Source organism: Gymnoscopelus microlampas, assembly GCF_963454915.1.
Source record: "Gymnoscopelus microlampas genome assembly, chromosome: 13".
Taxonomy (NCBI): Eukaryota; Metazoa; Chordata; class Actinopteri; order Myctophiformes; family Myctophidae; genus Gymnoscopelus; species Gymnoscopelus microlampas.
The window spans coordinates 22,852,913-22,874,899 of record NC_139950.1 but is presented as its reverse complement, the minus strand read 5'-3'; the positions used below and the strand labels follow the sequence as shown (position 1 = coordinate 22,874,899).

Below are 21,987 nucleotides of genomic sequence, written 5' to 3'. Positions count from 1 at the left end.
TACCTCAACAAGTAGAGGTTAAGTGTTTTAGAATAGTGATTGAGTGGAGGGGTTTACAATAATGATGTTAAAACCTGTGCAAAAAGCAACAATAACTGGATGTGAAAGTCAAAACAAGATTAGGCCACGCCAGACAGACACCTAGATTTGGCTGTTACAAAGGCCAGAGGTTGAATTTGTCGCGTTGTTGTCATGTACAGTAGTAGTATTGAGTCAGTTTTCCAGCAATAGTAATTTCTCCATTGATGAATCATTGATTGGTACTGATTGCTTCATTGCAAGCGGGTTTGAGTAACTTGTTTGTTGTAATATACAGGCAACATTTGTATGTACTGTACTAATTGTGCATAATAAGGTCATTACACGCATCATTCTTAACATTTTCTTTTTACAACTGAAGTCATTGTCCCTATGCAGAGTAACTTCAAATGAATTAAATTCACCAATTGAATAAGCCAAAATTCCATGCTTATAAAATATTAAGAAAAAAACAATTTCTCCATCACATGAAATAACAAACGGCTGTATCTTGCACCTTTATCCCAGTGTTGTGTTTTATTATAGTTGTCTGTGTTATGTCTCACTGTGTTAGGCTACTTGACACCTGCAGTGAGATGTCATTAGAGACAACCAACCGTGACTTGGCTCACTGCAGTGTCATCATGTTGGTGTGACCTCATTCTGTTATAGGCACAGAGTGGAACAGGACTGAATTGAATCATTGGTTCTCAAAGTGGGGTCTGGGGACCCCCAGGGGTCCACAGCAAAATTAGTTAGTATAGCGTCACAATCATTTTAACCACTAACCATATTTTATACTTTGGCTATTCAAAAATAGCAGATACACAAGTTCATTGCCCCGCTATGAGCTTGAAGATCTGGTGTTTTTCAATAGCCAAAGTATAAAATATTTTTGAGATGGGGGGTCCGCAGCCAAATGCATATCATTTTGGGGGTCGTGACCTTGACATGAAAAAGTTTGAGAACCACTGGAATAGATCTTCATGGGCCGCAGAGGAGAATTTGTCTTGTACAGTACACATACTGTACAAGGAGTCCCAGCAAAGCATGAAAATTATAGTATGTCTCATTGGATATGCCCATTGACTATAGCTTATATGTTGAATGCTGCTGTTGGATATTAGACTGTAAAGTGACTGGCAGGATAGGAGATGCAATAACATGTGATGAGCTGTAAATAGCCATATTTGAACTAACGATTAACCCATTCTATCCTTGAACATATCTGTGTCATTTTAGATTTTATCTATAGCCATTATTTTATACTTTTGCTATCCAAAAATAGCAGATATACAAGCTAGATCTACAAGCTCATATGAGCTTGTAGATCTGCTATTTTTGAAAAATCATGAAAATGTGTGCAAATCTTTGAATATCACTTTTTTTAAAGCGTATATTTGTAACTCAAATCTTTGCTTCTGGGGGGTCCCTGGAACAAAATATTTTGAGTTGGGGGTCCACGACCAAATACATATCATTTTGGGGGTCCTTGACATGAACAAGTTTGAGAACCACTGATATTATAGCAACATACAGTTTTCAGAAAACTGTCAAGATGTAGAAGACATTTGTAGATGCGTTCCTGGATTGAACGGGTTAAGAGTGCACAGTGCAACCCGCTGAGACACTAGGATGACATTTCTGGACAGTTTTCTACATTGCTTCCATTGCTACCTTCGTCTTCCGTCTCTTGTTTCTCTCCTGTTCTATATCTCGCTCTATCTGTCTATCTTCTGTCCACCTCCTGTCTCTTTCTCTCTGTCTCTCTATGCTGCTGTTGTTAGTGAAAGTCTTTTTATATGGCAGTCCATTATGAGCCCTACCAGAGGAGATGTGTGCACTGTGCACTGTGCATGTGTGTGATGGATGAGGAGGGTGAGGGCTGGGTTAACGAGGAGGAACAAAAACATGCAACGCCAACCGGAACACACCACCAGAACACCATTTTTCACCCCCTTTTTTCTAAACCGGATAACGCGGGCCAGTTTGGAACAAATACCAGGCTTTCCTCCGTGTTGAAAAGCCTGCTGAAGCGAGGATAACAATAGCCTAGTTAAATTCTAAGTTCATTAGAAACTCTGCAGCAACAATGAGGCGCTCAGGTCAGGATTATATAAATGTATGATTAATAAGAATGAAATTCTCGATGCCTCTGAAACAGTGTTCGAAAGGAGTTGAATATGTTATTTAATACTACAGTTTTTATTAGAAGCCTAGTAGTTGTAAGTTATTTTTGTTTACAGTTAGATGTTGGAATGGTTGTGCCTGTAAGAGTGCATGAATAAATCGACTAGTGAGCTTTAGATGTGAAGGCACCTTAATTGAACTCTTGAGTTTAATAGATATATATATATTTTTGGTAATGTTTAGTTAGATGCAAGAGTTTTAGCTTGGCACAAGTTGGTATAATATGATAATATATGAATTGATTTCTTTTTTTTTTATTACTTAACTGTAACTTCTCTTTCAATCCACTCCATTTATAGACATGCTGCCTCTCTGTCTATTTGCAAAGAACAGAGGAGGTGTGAAAAGTAGAGGGGCGTTGAGAGAATGAGGAACGGAGACATTGACTTACAGACACAGACAGACTGATTGACTGACTTTGCTGCCATTTACTCTTAGCTTGATTGGGTAATAATCAAGGAAGACGGAAAGGAGAGAAAATGAAGGAGAGAGGGGGATGGATATGTCCTAGGCCTAGGGCAAAATATAACATACAGTCTTTCTGAAGATCACTGGGCAAACAGTGTGAGAAATGGAGATATATACGTACAGAGGGAGTGAAAAACAATCAGATACATGCATACATTCTAGCCTGCAGAGATCAGTGGGTAAGGGATAGAGGGATCATTGTTCCTATCTAGCTGCGAGTTAAGCGCCTAGAGAGTGAGTGTTAGAGAGAGAGAGAGCGAGAGCACTCACGGTCTCTCATGGTATCACGGTCGGGAGACGTCTGTTAAAATAAATTGGAATAAAAACAAATGTATGTATTGGGTCTGACTCTGGACAGCATCCTAGTGAACTATCCTGCAGTGTGTAATCCCTGGTCGGGGATCAATCTATAGGGTGAAAACCACAACGATATATGACTGCTGATTTCAAGAAATAAACTCCTGCAATGTGTAATGCTTAACGATCAGATGACTCCCAGACCACTTTAAAAGTCCTACAGTGTGTACCTGCCCTAAAGACAGAAATACTAGGATGACTTATTAGTCTGCCATGTCCTACTGCTTAAAAAGATATAAGAAAGGATGAAGAGAGGAAGAGATAGGCTCCTCTTTGCTGCCAGCTTGCAGAGAATAATGGGAGAGAGTGAACAGAGAAATGAAGAGAGAGAGTAGTAGTGACATTAAGAAGATCCATCCAGGCCTGCCAGGGTCTGACATTAAGTTTTTTTGCTACTTGCCCTGCAGGGCAAGTACTTCTCCCATCTGCCCTGCGTTTTGGGTACCATTGCCAGCAGTGCATTGCATAGATTATTTTACAGTATACTTCTCAAATCTATCGTCTGTAAAACACTACAGACATGACTTTCTTCAAATAACAATTTATTATCTAATCTAATCTATATTACATTGCCCGGTCAAGGTTCACTAGTGTTGAACCCGACGCTTCACACGCGTCGAACTTAACATGCTTCAGCTCCGCCAGCAGGACTCTGCCCCTTGTCTCCCATATAATGGAAGTGAACGGGGAAGCTCTGTGTGATTTGATTTAAATTAATTTCTGGGGACATGACATGAGTCATGTTATATGTGCGTTTTATAAACGTACACACACACACTGATGATTTAAAGGGATATTTCACTTTCAAACATGGTTGGGGTTATTTTAACATCCACTCTGGCTTTTGTGAGCACACCAGACTGTTTTTAAGTTGCTTGATTCAGTATTTAGATATTTGATATTTATTTTATCAGACATTTTATCAGACATCCTCCTTATATAAACCCATTGTAACTTCGAACTTTTTCAACCCTGATAGATTCATCAAAACACCCGTCCTTGAAATGACCCCAAACATGTTTGAATGTGAAATATGCCTTTATTGTGAAGCAGGGAGAGACCAACCTAATGATCAGCATGCACTCGCACGAATGCGATCAGGTTTAACTGGAACACTTTCAGAAGACAGGCAGGCAGTCAGCAACTGATAGGAGAAATCAAGAATGAAATCTAAACGAAATATTGCACTCAATTGGTACTTGCCCGACCCGCAGGTCTAGACAGGTTTCACTTTCCTGCAGTTTTCCTTTTTTTTAATTATCCTGGGCAATCAGGCAATCCGTTAATAGCGGACCCTATGCCGCCCTCTGTGGGCTTTTACATGGCATGTCTGCATTGTGGAATCAGAGGTGTGATGTGTAAAACAGTCTCAGCATGTAGTGTTAAGACTATTTTACAGGTAATTAGGCCGCAGTCACAGAAGCTTTTAGACCGCAGTCACAGAAGCTCTCCCATATTGAAGCATTTTCCTTCACAGAGCAACATAAAGGTGTTTTTCCAAATAAGAAGTGCATGCTAATGCTAAAGTTGAATAACCTCAGTTATTCTATCCTACTATAATTCTAGTAACCTCTGTAGTGGTAGGTGAAGCTACCCGGTTCTCCTCAGTGGCTGGACCAATTGCTCTGATTTTGCACACAGCCATTGACCATTACCATCTGAACTTAACTGTGAAGCCCGTTTTTCAATTTCATCAAATCTCAGCTTCTTATTAGCGTTTATGTGTCAAACAATGTCGCCTCCCGGGTTGCCAGATCATGTGCGCATATCCCCCCACGGATGCGTCGACCGGGTATGGTCTAGTATTATAGAATTAAGATAATTCCAAAGTTACAAAAGTCACTTCATAACGTAATGTCACTCTCTCCCTTCCTCTCATTCGCTCAGTCTATTTATGTATCTTACACGCGCACACAACATGAGATGACAGCTGTCTGTGTCGGTAGACATTTTCACAACAATGCCGCACGATTCCTTGTCCACAGAACAGGGAGGAAGAATAGCTGCACAACAGTCCTGCCTTGAACAAGCTGTGTAAAAGGTGTAAAAAGAAACATATGGAGAGAGAGAAAGAGGTGTTGCCTGAGTGTGTGAGAGATGGAGATATAGTTCCTTGTGTTGTCATATACTTTAGCTCAAAAGTCTAATTTATTTATTCAATAATAAATAAATATTTATTTATTAAATTTATACTTTATTGCAGGACGGTGTCAATCTCACCATCGAGCAATAATGAAAGGATAAGCTACAACAGACAGAAAGAGAGAGAACCCTGCTCTGCAATGCTTTTCTCCTTTCCGCCTTTTATTGATTTGAACATTTGGGCAGCAGAAAGTGTGTGGGGGAGATGGACTGACTTGCTGGTTAAAATAGCCTCTGTGCATATTATCTGTAGTCCTGGGTTTTCAAGTTCTTTGACCCATAGCTTGGTTATATTGGCTCAGAAGCAGATTTGAAATGGAAGCGTGTGAAGGTGTCATGTGTGAAAAGTGTGCTCAGAGGAGCACACTTTTATAATCTTTTTCTCTCTTCTCTGGCTCATTTTGTGTTCAACTCATCTGTGCCATACTTTGTTATTGTCTCCGCCAGGCCGAAGGCGTGGCCGAGACTATGTTTTGCACCCTGTGTGTGTGTGTGTGTGTGTGTGTGTGTCCATCCGTCTGTGGACAGCTAATCTCCGGCACCGTTGGCCTGATCGACGTGAAACTGTGTGCACACACTCCCTGGATGCCAGAGCAGAACCTCTGCCCCAAATATTTTACATGGGCCTGTTATAGCGCAACCAGGAGGTTGAGTTTTGCAAAACAACATATTTGATATTACTCAGATCTGTCGCAATTTTCATATTCCATCCTGATTGGCTAAGATTGGCATCTAAAGTTTGTATGAGTGCCCCGTTTTGAACAAAATTCCTCAAATCATGAACGCAGCGTCCGATTGCTGTGAAACTTTGCACGCACATGCCCACTACGTTGAGGAACAAATGCCACCCTTTTCACATTGCCCTATTATAGCGCCACCAGGAGGCCGATTTTTGCAAAACACATATTACTCCTACATATTTTGTCCAAACATCATGCAAATCGGTACACATTATTTCTATAGTCATGTGATCAAGAAGGATCTGTCCGATTTGTCATATTTCATCAACATAGAGCACCGAAGTCTGACGTAATTTACACATCCTAGGTTTGTCTACCTGGTTCGCGGTTTTCCACCCCCATTCTGAATCCCATAGACGTATTTATTATCGCGTCAAATAAGAACTGTGTTCCAAAGATAAACAAATGACCCCGGCGGTTTTACTCTTATGGATATGAAGCATCAACTGACGGTGAGAAAACGATAATGTTACTTCCGCCGAATTAGTTAAATTTTCGCCAGAAACAGACTGTATAAAATATAAGTGACTGACTATCATATACGATACAGAACCTCCTCCCTGTCAATATCGCCGAGACAGTTTGTTTATTTTTGGACCACAATTCTTATATGAGACGATTCTATGATGACCCAATGTTATTCTCCATAGCTAAATGACTTTACAAACCTGGGGATGAACGAGTGACGTCAGGACTTCTGTACTTTATTGCTGGCTCACAATACCCTAACCTGACCTGGTGGAGACCTGTGCTCCAAGGAGCACTTTTTCTGGTCTATTTCTGTCTCACATCCTTGCTCTCCCTCTCAGCCTCAGTTTTATACCCTATTCTTTAAAAATCTTGCATCAGTGTCTTTAATTTCTCTAATCTCTAATATGTCTAGACTGTGCATGCTCATACATACCGCACACACAGGCAGGTAGACAGGTAGTAAATAGATAATGAGGTGTCATTAAACAAGGTGGCTTAAACACTCAGAGCTGTCCAGGGAATCCACTTAACTGGGATAGGATTCAAAGAACTGAGAAACACTGGGAATTCTGAGCATAGATACACTTTACACACTTAGATACTGCTGTTCATCGGAGCGACACGCCAGCGTGTCTGCCATATTGGCCTGCAAGCCATATTTGATTAGCTCTATTCTTCCAGAAAGAGCTGGCTGAGTAACAGCTGGACAGTCTGGACCTAATTATATCAACTAATTATATCAACTAGTTGAGTTGTTGCAGGTTCCATTTGCAGTAAGTAACCCATGTTTTTTGTTTGTTGCTATTTTAGTTGTCTTTTATGTTGGATATTGTACTATGAATGTATGTATCATTGATTTTTTTTTTTTTTTAAATGTCTCTGCCAGAGCCTTGTATTAGAGAGTTCCGCCAATGAGGGGCAGAAATGGCACCGGTCACGTGGTTTGTGTAAACTGGAAATAGTTACAAGGAGCTGTAGACTTCAGTGCATTCCATAAACTTCCGGTTTAGGGCTTTGTCACTATTCGCCAATAGACGGCTATGTAGAAGACCTGGGGCCGATGAAGGGAACGTGAGTGTCAGAACTCTCTCTCTCTCTATGGCAGTGGTTCTCAAACTTTTTCATGTCAAGGACCCCCAAATTGACACTTATTAGCCCGCGGACCCCCATTCAAAAAGATAAGCCAGGGACCCCCATAAGAGAAGATTTTTACGGCTCTCTAGCAGTGATTCTCACCCATTTTAATTTCAAGGATCCCCAGTTTGACCTGCATTAAGCTATGGACCCCATTCAATGGCATCTCTATCTCTGGGACCCCAATTCCTATTGTAAAATGAATGTTAATTTAACTCTGAGAGCGTACAAATGGAACCAAATGGACCCGTTAGGGTCCATTTGGTTCCATTTGTACGCTCTCAGAGTTACAGAGCCATAAGGGTCCATTTGGTTCCTATCCATCATTTAGCTGGGGACCCCCTGGAACCCCCTCAAGTACCCCTGGGGGTCCCCGGACCCCACTTTGAGAACCAATGCTCTATGGGTCTGGTCTCTGCCTGCCCCCTCCAAACATGTGACTCTCGGTTTACACACATATTTGCACTCAAAGGGCCACAATGTAAATAAGCAATCAAGTATGTTTTTGTTTTATCCTTTCGACTGTTGTGTACAAATATATGAATATGTATTTTTGTTGATAAAAATCACACCTGTGTGAAGGTAGCGGCGCCTTTGATATATTTTGTCATAGATATGTGTTTCTACTAGAGAAACAATATTAAAAGGCTTCCAGTGGCACTAAATAGTGCCATTGGAAGCGAATCACCAAATGCATTCCAAGGTAAGTGGCAAAAACTGATCTGTCATAGCTGATAGAGTGGGTACCTAAAAAATAAACTCTAGGTACCCACTCTATCAGCTTCTATCTTCGTAGCTTTTTGTAGCAGATATACCTTTAGGTATAGAGCGGATATTAGCCCTCTATACCTGGCTTTTGCGTCAACGTTCTGATTGGTCAGGCTCGCCAAGGTTCTGATTGGTCAGGTCCGTCAACGTTCTGATTGGTCAGGTCCGTCAATGTTCTGATTGGTCACTATTCATGACATCACTATGTTACTATTCATGACATCACTATGATGTCATGAATAGTGACCAATCAGAACGTTGACGGACCTGACCAATCAGAACGTTGACGGACCTGACCAATCAGAACCTTGGCGAGCCTGACCAATCAGAACGTTGACGGACCTGACCAATCAGAACCTTGGCGAGCCTGACCAATCAGAACGTTGACGGACCTGACCAATCAGAACCTTGGCGAGCCTGACCAATCAGAACGTTGACGGACCTGACCAATCAGAACCTTGGCGAACCTGACCAATCAGAACGTTGACGGACCTGACCAATCAGAACCTTGGCGAGCCTGACCAATCAGAACGTTGACGGACCTGACCAATCAGAACGTTGACGCAAAAGCCAGGTATAGAGGGCTAATATCCGCTCTATACCTAAAGGTATAGAGCTATACCTAAAGGTATAGAGCGGCTAGCGCCGCTAAAAACATGCCCTGTATGGTAGATTTATTTCCTCTCACGCAGGCACAGAACAGCGCCATCAGCTGATTGTCAGTAGTCTGTGCATTGTGTTTGGAGCATCTTTAAACATGAGATGTCACCTGATCTGATCTCCCCACATTGTCAGGAGATGTCAGCCAACTACAGGGTACGCAATCAATTAAATAGAGTGCTAAGAAAACAAGTGTATGCTAGGATAGCAGATACACATCAAACTAGCATCTGTCTAAATAACATAATATACAGTGATGGTGCGTGGACATTTGTGAACCCTTTAGAATTTCTATTTCTGCATAAATGGGACCAAAACATCATCAGTGTTTGCTGATGTCCTACACATAGATAAAGAGAACTCAAATACATTAGACAAGAATATTATACTAGTAGTTGCAAAAGTATGGGATATCTTGAAATGTCGGTGGGCAGAGCCTTATATTAGAGCGTTCCGCCACTGAGGGGGCAGAAACGGCGTAGGTCACGTGGTTCATGTAAACTGGAAATAGTTACAAACGCCCATAGACTCCAATGCATTCGGTTTAGGTTTTTGTCACTATTCGCCAATAGAAGGCTATGTAGAAGACCTGGCCCGAAGAAGTGGACGAAGGTGACGTAACTCTCCTTGAATGGCTCTGGCAGTGGAGTGTCAAATTGGAGACAGTCAAAGAAATCTACATTTTCTAGTACAAAAGGACAATGGCATGCTAACAAAAATGTCCTGCTAGCATTCTCGTTACAGTATGTGCATCCTCTTTTAAGAGCTATACCGTATTATATATATATATTTTGTTTTTATTATTTACCCCAGCAGATCTGCTTCATTTTAATACTGACAGTAAGTGGAGGGACAGGAAAGGCGGTAGAGAGGCTGACATGCAGGAATTGGCCTCGGGTCGGATTCGAACCAAGGCCAGCTTTGGGAAGGACTTGCCTTAATATGCAGTCTTACCAGGTGAGCCTCCGGGGCAGCGCTGCTTTTATGCATCTTTTACCACACTGCCACACTGTGTAGTGGATCAATAGTCTATTATACTGACAGCTGAACCTGCTGTTTGTCTTGGTCTCTGTCCCACAGTATCTTGCTCTGTGTAATTCAGTCATGTACACACTTTTCTGTTAATCTCTGTAACACACATATATAGTTATATACATACATTACCTTCCCTTCTCCATGCTGAGGAGGAGGGTGGTTTTAATGGGCTTTAAGGTCATTAGGGCCAGTTAAGATAAGACTCTTACTTCACAACCAAAGCAGAAGGAGCAGAAGGCGGGGGGGGGGGGGGGGGGGGGGGTAGAGCAACACGAGCAGCTTCTTCTATTGTGAGAAGCGCAGAGAGCGCTTGTTGGCAGCAGACTACCGACCTCTGTATTGTCTTTATTGACCTATATGGAGTGGTTCCCGTTCCAATCAATACGCTAATGACAGAGGATTACTTTTTTCATAGTTTTTTTTTATTAGACACAACAGTCCTGACCTGTTCTCTGACACGGTACCATGGACACCCAGTGTGCACACCGCTGCGTGAAGTTTTCACATGCATTTCTACTGTGTTGTTAACTGACACGCTAGAGTGGCACCACTGTGAGTGCAGAATGTGCGGTGGGTAACACGTATTAGAAATATTTTTTTTTCATTGATAAATGGTCTGTTAGAAAGTCCTTAATTCACATTTCCTGTAAAGAAAAATCCACCTGGCAATGCTACCACCTAAGCTTCTGTAAGCGCATCATTTTGAACTCAGTTTGGTACAGTTGAATGTATAGGTAAGAATTAACATTGTCTTTACTATATTGTACTATATTTATTTACTATATTATGTGTGTGTGTGTGTGTGGGGGGGGTTCACTAGCTTGCATCCACTTGCTGAGTAACCCACCTCATATAAATCAGGGGTTCATTGCCGTATGATGTTAATTAGGAGATTATAAAGGGGGACTGCCCCTTCCCCATCCAAGACATGCACGCATGTACATTGAAGCTAATGTAATGATCAAAGGAAAAGGAATATCCGTCCTAACCCAATGAATCTTGCTAAGCTCTAACCTACTATTGCAACATTTGAATCAGTCACAGGCGTCTGCCAGTGGTCTCATACACGTCTGTTTCCTGTTACACAACCCACGTTTACAAGCAAGCCACATTCAGTCAGTGTGTGACTGAATGACCCCCCCCCCCCCCTTTTTTTTGTTAGTTTCTGTACCTTGTTTTGAATTATCATACACTGCAGTTGCAGTCACAATTGCTGTTTCAAATGCAATCACATTTCGTCAAACTAGAAGGTGCTTCACAGACAAACACCCTTTCTCTAAGAAGGATGTTTTTGGACACTGTGGATTCTCAAGTCTCAAGCTCTTTGTAGAAAATCTTTTATTATATTCAAACTCTGTAATCACTAAGAATTAATGTCTCGTTTCAACAATTTATGTTTTCAAGTAAGTGCAGAATAAGAGCAAGATTGTTTACACAAAGCCATGATGTTGTATGTGCAACACAATACCTGTGGAACTAGTGCTCCAAATATGGATTATTTACTTTTTTGATTAATCAAATCATCGATTAAGCACTTATTATTTTATTCTTCACTACACAATCATATCATGTAAAAATATTTTGTTTTTATTTTCACTCATTTTGATTTATTTATTTTTGAGACTTTCCACCTATAATTACTTTCCCAAAATAGGGATTGATTATTCCCTTGATTAAATCAAGTAGTTTGATTAACTGTTGCACCCCTAAGTGGAACAATAGCAAACAATATTATTTGTGCCTCCTTGTCAAGAGAAGAGAGGACAAACAGTGAGTACTATATTAAAACGCCACAAAAGGAAAAGCAGCTTCCTATGAAATCCCTTTCATGATTCATTACTTCCTCCTTCAGGCATGAGCAGTCGCTAGCAGATAGGATTAGCAAAGAGGATGAGAGGTGACTGGTGTACTTAGCTGACCTTACCTCCCAGACATAAAGACTCCACACATGGCTGTAGGTATTCATTACCCAGAGGGGCAACACACAGAGCCTGAGCAATATGCCAAAGTGTAGTCATCAAAAAAGACTATCTTTGAATATGATTAATTAACAATAATAATTAGAAAAATCCCCAAATTGACTCAAAACGCAGCTCTACCACTTTTAAAACACATGCCAATTGCTTGTAACATTAGTGCTCTGATCTTAGAGTTCTACAGTTCTACTTCATTGTTACTCTCTCTTTATAAGAGCACTGATTAAAATGCCTCAAGCACCAATGTACACATTTTGCACATTAGAGCAGTCCATTCCTGAACATTGTGTACTTAGCCAGACAGACATAACAGTAGTTGACAACACGTATCTAGCTTGCACCAGCCATCGTCACTCCCCACTCTGCATTAGTCTGGGTAGAGACTAGAGAGGGAGACACATTCAGAGGAAATTACAGTGCGGCACTCACCAATAATAACATATCATTTGTTATTTAAAGTGTTCAATCAATTTGAAACATGGAGACAATTTGCAATGCAGATCTGTAATAATTCTACAAGTTATACCGCGGGCTATCACCAGTAATAGCGCAGATCTAGCTATTTGCATAACAACAGATTGGAGGCAAATGTTTTTTACAAGCAGCGCTGCTGTAATTTTGCTGTTATTTTTTGTTTGCTACATGGTTACAGTGGGGCTTGTAATGCGAAGTTATATGTTTGGCTGCTTCAAGGGAATTGAGAATTTTTATAGCCTTTATTTATCTGAGGTTTGCTGATCTAAGAATTGCTGAGCTTTGCATGGAGTTTCAGCAAGGTTTTTCTGAAACAGTCAACACTCATTCTCATCTGGGAGCCACACAGTGCAGACATATGTTGTCAGGTACTGTTGACCACTGAGAGGCTCCACTGGAGCATTTGTTTTATTTTTATTTTTTATTTTTGAACATACATTAGGGTTTGAGTAATACTCATTCTCTTCAGAGTTCTTCCAATAGGTGCCGATACTGCCCAAAATGCTGGTATCGGTATTGGCAAGTATGGCAGTCTATGCCATTCCGATACCATGTAATTTATCACGGATAATTCATTGACAGTAATATGTTTAATGCTCCAGTTGATGTTGCACGACTGTTTTATACTCTTACTGTACTATTTACATTATTGGTTTACTAACTTGTAGCTGCACAATTATCAGCTGCACCAGCATAACTCTTGAGTGTACAAATGGAAGGGTCCCTTCCCTTACGGGTCCATTTGGTTCCATTTTTACACTCTCAGAGTTACAGACTCCGTAAGGGTCCATTTGGAACGCCCTCAAGGAACACTGAGGGTCCCTGAACCCCACTTTGAGAACCACTGACAGAACAACTGTCAATGGACAGATTATTTTTAAATTACACATTGGTATCGGATCGTTACTCGTATCGACTGATACGCAAGTTATGGGTATCGGAATCAGTATCGGGAAGGAAAACTGGTATCGGTACAGCTCTAATTCTTTTCCCTGCTGTTTTTCTCCAGACAGTCCAGGGAAGTAAACCAGCCATGTTGAGGTCACGACACCCTCTGAATCCTTACGGGACTCCCTCTTTCTTTGGTGTTTCGCCTTGATTGGGCCTAAACCCTAACATTTAACTTCACTAAAACTATGCCTAAACCTAACCCTAACCTCACAGAAATAATGCCTAAACCTAACCTCAAAACCCTGTCCACTTGGGCGAAACACCTGGGAAAGACATCCTCCCGAATCCTTACAGCTAAATAGCTGTTTAAATAGCTGAGTGCTGCTTTTCAAATGCTGAACAGTAATTCCTGGAATGTAATTTCATTAGTTGTGATTTTCATGTGTTTGCTGCTTAAAGGAGACATCCGGTCATTTTAAGTGTTATGTTTGATGTGTGTCAAATCACTTACCAACGTAGAAATGAAAATCGCGTGACTCCACAGATCCCCCTATCGACCCCCACCGTTGGCATTATAGGAGTATATAGGATAGCAGCAATTCGCCTATTTTAACAAATGTAAAGTCTGTTTTTTTCTCCTAGTACTCATTGTGGAGTCCCATGATAACGTAACAGGCGCTAAAACTCCGAGAAGCTAACGGCTAATAACAGAACGAGCTAATGCTGGGGCTGCTTATCTCTCTGCATGGCAGCCCCAGGTTGCCAGGTCGGGAGAGAAACCAGCAACCAGCATTAGCTCGTTCTGTTATTAGCCGTTAGCTTGTCGGGAGTTTTAGCGCCTGTTACGTTATCATGGGACTCCACAATGAGTACTAGGAGAAAAAAACAGACTTTACATTTGTTAAAATAGGCGAATTGCTGCTATCCTATATACTCCTATAATGCTAACGGTGGGGGTCGATAGGGGGATCTGTGGAGTCACGCGATTTTCATTTATACGTTGGTAAGTGATTTGACACACATCAAACATAACACTTAAAATGACCGGATGTCTCCTTTAAAACCTACAACCCTATGGTTTGACTATGCAGTCCTGTATTGAGATTCTCTGGTTACACACATACCATAGCTTGTCTATTCTACTAAAAATATATATAGAGTTAAACGTGTTTTTTTTTTTTTAAGAAAATTGATATTATTATATAAAATTGTGATATTGTATTTTGTCCATAATTGCCCAGCCCTACACACCCTATCCATTTCACATCAATGAATGAACTCTGCCCAGCAACAACCTGGCCAATAGCGTTGCAGCCTCCTAACACACATGCCTGATAAACGCACTACACAGAGAAGATGGAACCTAATGACAGACATCAATGCAGCTCTGATCAATTATTGATTTTGTGTGTTTGTGTCCGTGTCAGTCTGTGTGTGTGGAATTCAGTGAACATGTATAGGCTTATAGTTACATATCATGTTACAGGCAGCCAGGCTCACAGAGAGACAGAGCTAAGAAAACACAGTTGTTATCCACTGAGTTGTGAGGTCATTTTCCTTTTAAATCTACAGTACATGTTTGTTTTAGATAAGATTAGATTTGGTTAGATTAGATTAGACCTTATTAAAACCTCGAGGGAGAAATTGTCTGCAATAGTCACGTTATCGGCTGCAATATTGTGGAGTCGAAACCAGGAATTTTACTCGATTTTACTAACGATAAAAACCTCCAGTCTTGAGCCTGCACACAGAAAGGGAAATGAGTGGCAAATAGAAAACCTGTGTGTGTGTGCGCTATTGGTATACAAAGGTATACAACTAGTTCAGTTGTATACCTTGGAGTTATTCTGCTCCATACTTAATCAATTCTCAATACCCTCTATCCCTTCCCTGTCGTTTCTTCCCCAAATCTACCCCCTTCCATCTGTCTCTTTCTCAACACATCCATCTCTCTCTTAACCCCCCCTCTCTCTTTCTCTCACTCTCTCTCCCCCTCACAGTATTGGGTCAATGAGTTCACCACCGCTCTGGGCATCGGAGTCTATCACTCCGGAATAGAGATCTATGGCAGAGGTAAGGTTCTGTTTATTGTACTCTGATCTATCACTAGTGGTGGTGCTAGCTGAATTCTCAAACCTCAATGCACCTTTATTTGAGAAGTTTCATTTCCAACATCAAGCAGCCACCAAATGAAAATAAAATAGATTATACTTACACAATATGACTGCTGGCTGAAAGTGTATACTACATACAGTATACTGCATAGCTATACTGAATGAAATCATTTAGAAAACTGCTTCATCATCAGGCATTGATCAAATTCGGCCCCAAAATACTTGCTATCCCTCCACTTACACATGTTGAATGGGAAGAGTATGACGCAGGCCCTACATCCTCCCGATAGGGGCTCCCCACAGCGGTGCGGTTGAGTTGTTTTTCACTAGACATTCATTAGGCGATCATTTGAACGGATCATTGCCTTGAAACAAAATCGTTCGTTCACTGAAATGAACGTTTTTTTTCACCACTAGCCAGGAGTGGTACAATAGCAGCAACAGAAATGTGTGGGGAGGATTTGGGAAAACATTATTGGCTATTTAAAAAAAATATATATATGATACACATTTTAAAATTGTTCCCTTATGTCCGTGTGTACACTGTATGTGTTCAGAGTTTGCCTATGGAGGACACCCGTACCCATTCTCAGGGATCTTTGAGATTACACCAGGCGATGCCACAGAACTCGGGGACACCTTCAAATTCAAGTGAGTGTTCAAGTGACTTACTGCAGATCCCACACATAGTGCATGTGATGTGTGAGTATGTGGACAAATCATGTACTGTTAGTGCATGTGCGTATGTGGACAGATCACACACTGTTAGTGCATATGTGAGAATGTGGACTGATCACACACTGAATGCATGTGTGAGTATGTGGACAGCTGGCAGTGAGTCAGTGAAGCCAGTGAGTCATTCCATTTGACAAATTCTGAGACAGAATACATCCCTTCTAGACAAAGGTCTAATATAAGTGTTTCGTAATTTGTAACTTCCTGTTGATCATCCCAACGGACTGTCTGTCCCTTTCATCTCATGTCTCTCTGCACCTCCACTGAAAATCTCTGCTGCCTCATGGCATGCTTCCTGGCAAAGAGCTCTATACTGAGAGCACTTTTCTATAGTAATTATCTCCTGAAGGCCGGGAGGCAGAGATTATGTTTTCGCCCCTGACTGATCAGTGTTAGATTCTTCGTGCTTGAAGCTAGTAGGCTAAATCTTTCACATAGACCCATAGCCAATGGGTATTGGGATAAATATTTCCCTGGCTTGTGGGATATATTTTATATATACCTATGGGTATATATAAAATATACAGCGACAGCTTCCTCGCGTCCTGACGGCTGCAACCCACAGCTTACATACTGTAGGCCTGGCTAGGCAACCCAGCCTGGCTCTGAGGAGCACCCCTGTCTAGTTGTACATTGCTTTGTGTTGATCTGCAACTTTCTATGTGGTTTTGATTCTGCTCTCTTGGCCATGTCTCCCTTGGACAAAGATTCATTAGGACAGATATTCAGTTGAATTATAATCTGTATTTGTAAAACTGTTGCAGTCACTCAGTTATTTAGTCAGTGAGTCATACAGCTTGTACAGTCAGCAAGTGTGTGTGTGTGTGTGTGTGTGTGTGTGTGTTCTGTGCAGCTGTGTATTATTTCTGCTCTAGTTGATCCACCCCATAGCTCAGCAGAAACTGCGTGAGACACACACACACACACACACACACACACACACACACACACACACACACACACACACACACACACACACACACACACACACACACACACACACACACACACACACACACTCGTGGTCTTTCCAAGTAAGTCAGTGGAGCATAAATGTGGATGCTCCAAGACAAATAGCTGTATTGTCCACTCTCTCTGTCAAATGGATCAGCTCCAGCAGTCCAGTGATCAGCAGTCTGACATGCTTTATTTCTCTCATGGTATGAACGTATCAACATATCAGTGCACAGCATGCGAAATATTATGACCATGAAATGGACTGACCACGCGGATGTGTAAAAAACTAAATGCATTGCAACATTAGGAATGTTGTGATCGTAATGTTTTGTAGTATGACACATTGCAGTAAATCAATTTAACTTGAAACATCCCATATTTCTGTTCCACCCTTCCCTCATTGTCTCCGCCAGGCCAAAAGGCATGGCCGAGACTATTTTGCACCCCGTCCATCCGTCCGTCCGTCCGTCTGTCCGTCCGTCTGTCTGTAAACAGCTAATCTCCGGCACCGTTTAATTGATAGCAGCGAAACTGTGCACACACACTCCCTGGATGCCAGAGCAGAACATTTGACCCACATTTTTCACACTGTTATAGCGCCACCAGGAGGCCGAGTTTTGCAAAAAAAAAAATTGACTGTACTCCTACAGATTTTGTCCAAAAATCACGCAAATCAGTACACAGTATCTCTATAGTCATTAAACCAAACGGATCTGTCGCATTTTTCATATTTCATCCTGATTGGCTAAGATTGGCCTCAAGTTTGTAGTAGTGCCCCGTTTTGAACAAAATTCCTCAAATCATGAACGCAGCGTCCCATTGCTGTGAAACTTTGCACGCACATTCCCACTACTTTGAGGAACAAATGCCACTCTTTTCACATTGCCCTATTATAGCGCCACCAGGAGGCCGATTTTAGCAACAAAATAAAATGTTGATCCTACTCCTACAAATTGTGTCCAAATCGGTACACATTATCTCTATAGTCATGTGATCAAGAAGGATATGTACGATTTTTCATATTTCATCAACATTGCTGGCCCACAATAACCTACCTGAACTGGCAGAGACCTGTGCTCCAAGGAGCACTTTTTCTAATCTATTTCTGTCTCACATCCTTGCTCTCACTCGCGCTCCCTCAGCCTCTATTCTTTAAAGATCTTGCATCAGTGTCTTTAATTTCTCTGATCTCTATTATGTCTAGACTGTGCATGCTCATACATACCGTACACACAGGCAGGTAGACAGGTGGTAAATAGATAATGAGGTGTCATTAAGCAAGGTGGCTTAAACACTCAGAGCTGTCCAGGGAATCCACTTAACTGGGATAGGATTCAAAGAACGTTCAAAGAAGAAACGTTAGGAATTCTGAGCATAGATACACTTTATACACTTAAGATACTGCTGTTCATCTGAGCGACACCCCAGCGTGTCTTCCATATTGGCCTGCAAGCCATAGTTGATTAGCTCTATTCCTCCAGAAAGAGCTGGCTGAGTAACAGCTGGACCTAATTATAACCATCAACTAGTTGAGTTGTTGCAGGTTCCATTTACAGTACCCTATGTTTTTTTATTGCTATTTTAGTTGTCTAGTACGTTGGATATTGTATGAATGTGTGTATCATTGATTTTATTTTTCTATATGTCTCTGCCTGCCCCCTCCAAACACGTGAGTCTCGGTTTACACCGGTTTAACATTAAGAATGTTGTGATTGTCATTTTTTGTAGTCTGACACACTGCAGTAAATCAATTTAACTTGAAACATCCCATATGTCTGTTCCACCCTTCCCTCATTGTCTTCGCCAGGCCGAAAGCACGCTGGGCAAGACCTGGGATGTTGGTTGTTTAGGCAGAAATGGTTGCATTTGGCGGAAGTACCGCCCAAGGAAATGACATTGATGCTTTACAAATCTGTTAACATTGAGTGTTGTGATTGGTCAAAAAACATAGTTTCTGGGGGAAACGCGTACGATGGAAATCCTGTCCACTCAGGACTTCCGAGACACTCACTGGTTTAGGTCGTGACCAGGCTCTTCTCTTCGCAGATGAGTGAGGCTGGGAACGAGGCTAGGCCGAATGGCATTTCCGAGACTATGTTTTGCACTCCGTCCGTCCGTCCATCCGTCCATCTGTCTGTGTGTCCGTCCTTCCGTCTGTAAACAGCTAATCTGTGCACACACACTCCCTGAATGCCAGAGCTTTTCACATGGGCCTGTTATAGCACCACCAGGAGGCCGATTTTTGCTAAACAATTTTTTTGACAGTGCTCCTACAGATTTTGTCCAAACATCACGCAAATCGGTACACAGCATCTCTAAATTGTCATTAAACAAAACGGGTCTTTTTTCATATTTCATCCTGATTGCCTAAGATTGGCTTCCAAAGTTTGCCGGAGTGCTCAGTTTTTAACAAAATGCCTCAAATCATGAACACAGCATGCAATTTCCGTGAAATTTTGCACGCACATTCCCACTAGGCCGCAAAAGAAATGCCACTTGAAACATTTTGCACAAAAATAAATGATTGTATAAATGATACGAAGTTTGTCGAAACATCACGCAAATCGGTACACATCTCTTTAGTGAAGTGATCATGTCCGATTTTTCATCTTCCATCCTGATTGGCGAATTCCGAACATTGCTGGCCTACAATAACCTACTTGACCTGGCGGAGACCTGTGCTCCGAGGAGCGCTTTATGTAGTTGTCCCTATTTACGCTACGGCTATTTTAGCTCTCACGTCACACGCGCCAGGGGTGGAGTGGTGACTCACATGAGATCAGAATTGCAACCTTAGGAATATGGTCAATCACCCCACCTCCATTCATCTCTTATCTCTCTCTAACCATGTGCCTGCTTTTCTACCTCCCTCTCTCTCTCCCCGCAGAGAAGCCATAGTGCTGGGCAGCACAGATTTCACAGAGGAGGACGTGGAGAGGATCGTAGAGGAGATGGGGAAGGAGTACAAAGGCAACGCCTACCACCTCATGCACAAAAACTGCAACCACTTCTCCTCGGCCCTGTCAGAGGTGGGGCATGTGCATACAAACTTGACCACGCTGGTTTATATGCTCGTTGTGTGTTGCCTGCTTAATGCAACAGGCTGTGTGGGGGTGATATTACTATGAATTGAAGCCATTGACTGCTAAATAGATTCAGTTTCTGGCTGTTAGACAGCAAACAACAGTACATTTTGAATGACCAGATTTATTCGTCAATTTATTTCACTCAGCCACAACCCAAATGCAAATTGTTCCCATTGTGACATCACAACGAGAGGAAATTCTGAGTGGCTTATTCAAATGATTATTTGAACTATTTTAGGCTATTTCATCACCTAAAGAAATCTTATACAGCACTTGAATAACATTGTGGCAAAATGCAATCCAGGACCAGACTCATTTTGTTCACCATAATACAATAAACAATACCAAAGTGGATTTTTAAATTCACTTTATTCAATGTTTATTGAACGGTACAAATAAACATGCATTAAATAATCTTACTTTTTTGAGGTGCCAAAAGACTCATCATAAGACAAGAACATCAAAAAGTCAAATGGAATGGGGGCATGGGATAGATAAGAGGGTTGGGTCACGCTGATGATGATTTATGATGATTTCTGTGTAGTATTCAGTGTTATATTTATTTCAACGTTCTCCCATCTCATCCTTTAGCATGCCTATAAAATTAGATAAAGGAATTGTTGAAGTCAATTCCAGGCAGAGTGAGCAGAGAACATGAAGGGTTTGTTTATGGTTATGTCTGAGTCTTACTGACGTGGCCGTGGTCCGCCCACCGGCCGGCCTGCCTTCCCATTAGCCGATTATAATATAGGATGTAAAGCACATTTTCTACCTGGCATCCCTATTTTGGGCATGTCATTATAGTCCAAACTGCAGCTTAGACACTTTTCTGTCTATTCCATACCCACTTGTATTGATTGACGTGTACACAGATTACATCACCACTTGCGTCTTTGTCTTAATAGCGATGAGATGGAGCGGGCACGTCAAACTTAGTGTGATTTGCAGTTGCCTGGGCAACACCAGACAGTTATGGCAAAAAAGCAAGTTTGGAAGCAGTGTGTGGTTGAGCACAGTCTGTGCTGATAGAATGTTGCACTAGGCACTATACTCTCGATCGCTCTGGAAGGGGAAATTGTACAGGAATGTTTTATCACGCACAATCTAAGATCGTCCTGTCACCCACTCCTACTTGCACCCTAATACATAGTCAAGCATACACAGACAAAGTTGTATCCCAGTAGGCACACACTGACAACATTCACCAACACATATAGACACAGAGTCAGAAAAACAAGCAAGCATACATGAATATACACACTAAAATACAAAACATACATGTCTTTATAGACATAAACACATTCATAATCAAACGGTCTCATTTGCTCGCACACGCACACGCACACACACACACACACACACACGCGCGCGCAGACAGGAAACCTTAGGTGGTTTTGCCCTCAGGGCTGGAACATCATGTTTACTCATGTAACCTCTCAGACATGCAGCGTTTGAGCATGAGAGAGATGGAGAGAAAGAGGGAGAGGGTAGCTGGAGGACAAGATAATGAGTGGGATACAGAGACAGGGTAGGATAGAGGGAAAGAAGGATGGGGAATGAATTGGAAGGAAATATATGAGAAGAGGCCGCATGAAAGATTTAAGTGTGTGTGAGATGAATGGGAGGGGGTCTCATGAATGGGAGGGGGTCTCATGTTTATTTAGGCCTGATAGATCAAGCATGGCGGCTAATTCTCCAGAGAGAGAGGGCTGTGTTTGATGTGTGTGTGATGTATTTGGTGTGTGCTCTTTACTGAAATTAGCATAGTATG

The 21,987-nt window shown here is 41.6% G+C and overlaps 1 protein-coding gene across 2 annotated transcripts in view; it reads left to right on the top strand.

The window, feature by feature from the left end:
- Window positions 1–21,987, top strand: part of desi2 (desumoylating isopeptidase 2) — a 32,308-nt gene that overhangs the window by 1,096 nt on the left and 9,225 nt on the right. Inside the window, exons 1-4 of one of the 2 annotated variants that reach the window (XM_084075690.1) lie at window positions 9,843–9,905; window positions 15,325–15,397; window positions 15,996–16,089; window positions 20,018–20,159. In XM_084075690.1, the coding sequence (XP_083931816.1) occupies window positions 9,891–9,905; window positions 15,325–15,397; window positions 15,996–16,089; window positions 20,018–20,159 (324 nt within the window). In that variant the 5' untranslated portion in view covers window positions 9,843–9,890. Of the gene's footprint in view, window positions 1–9,842; window positions 9,906–15,324; window positions 15,398–15,995; window positions 16,090–20,017; window positions 20,160–21,987 lie in introns of those variants that run through there. The other variant, XM_084075689.1, reaches the window with a different exon arrangement.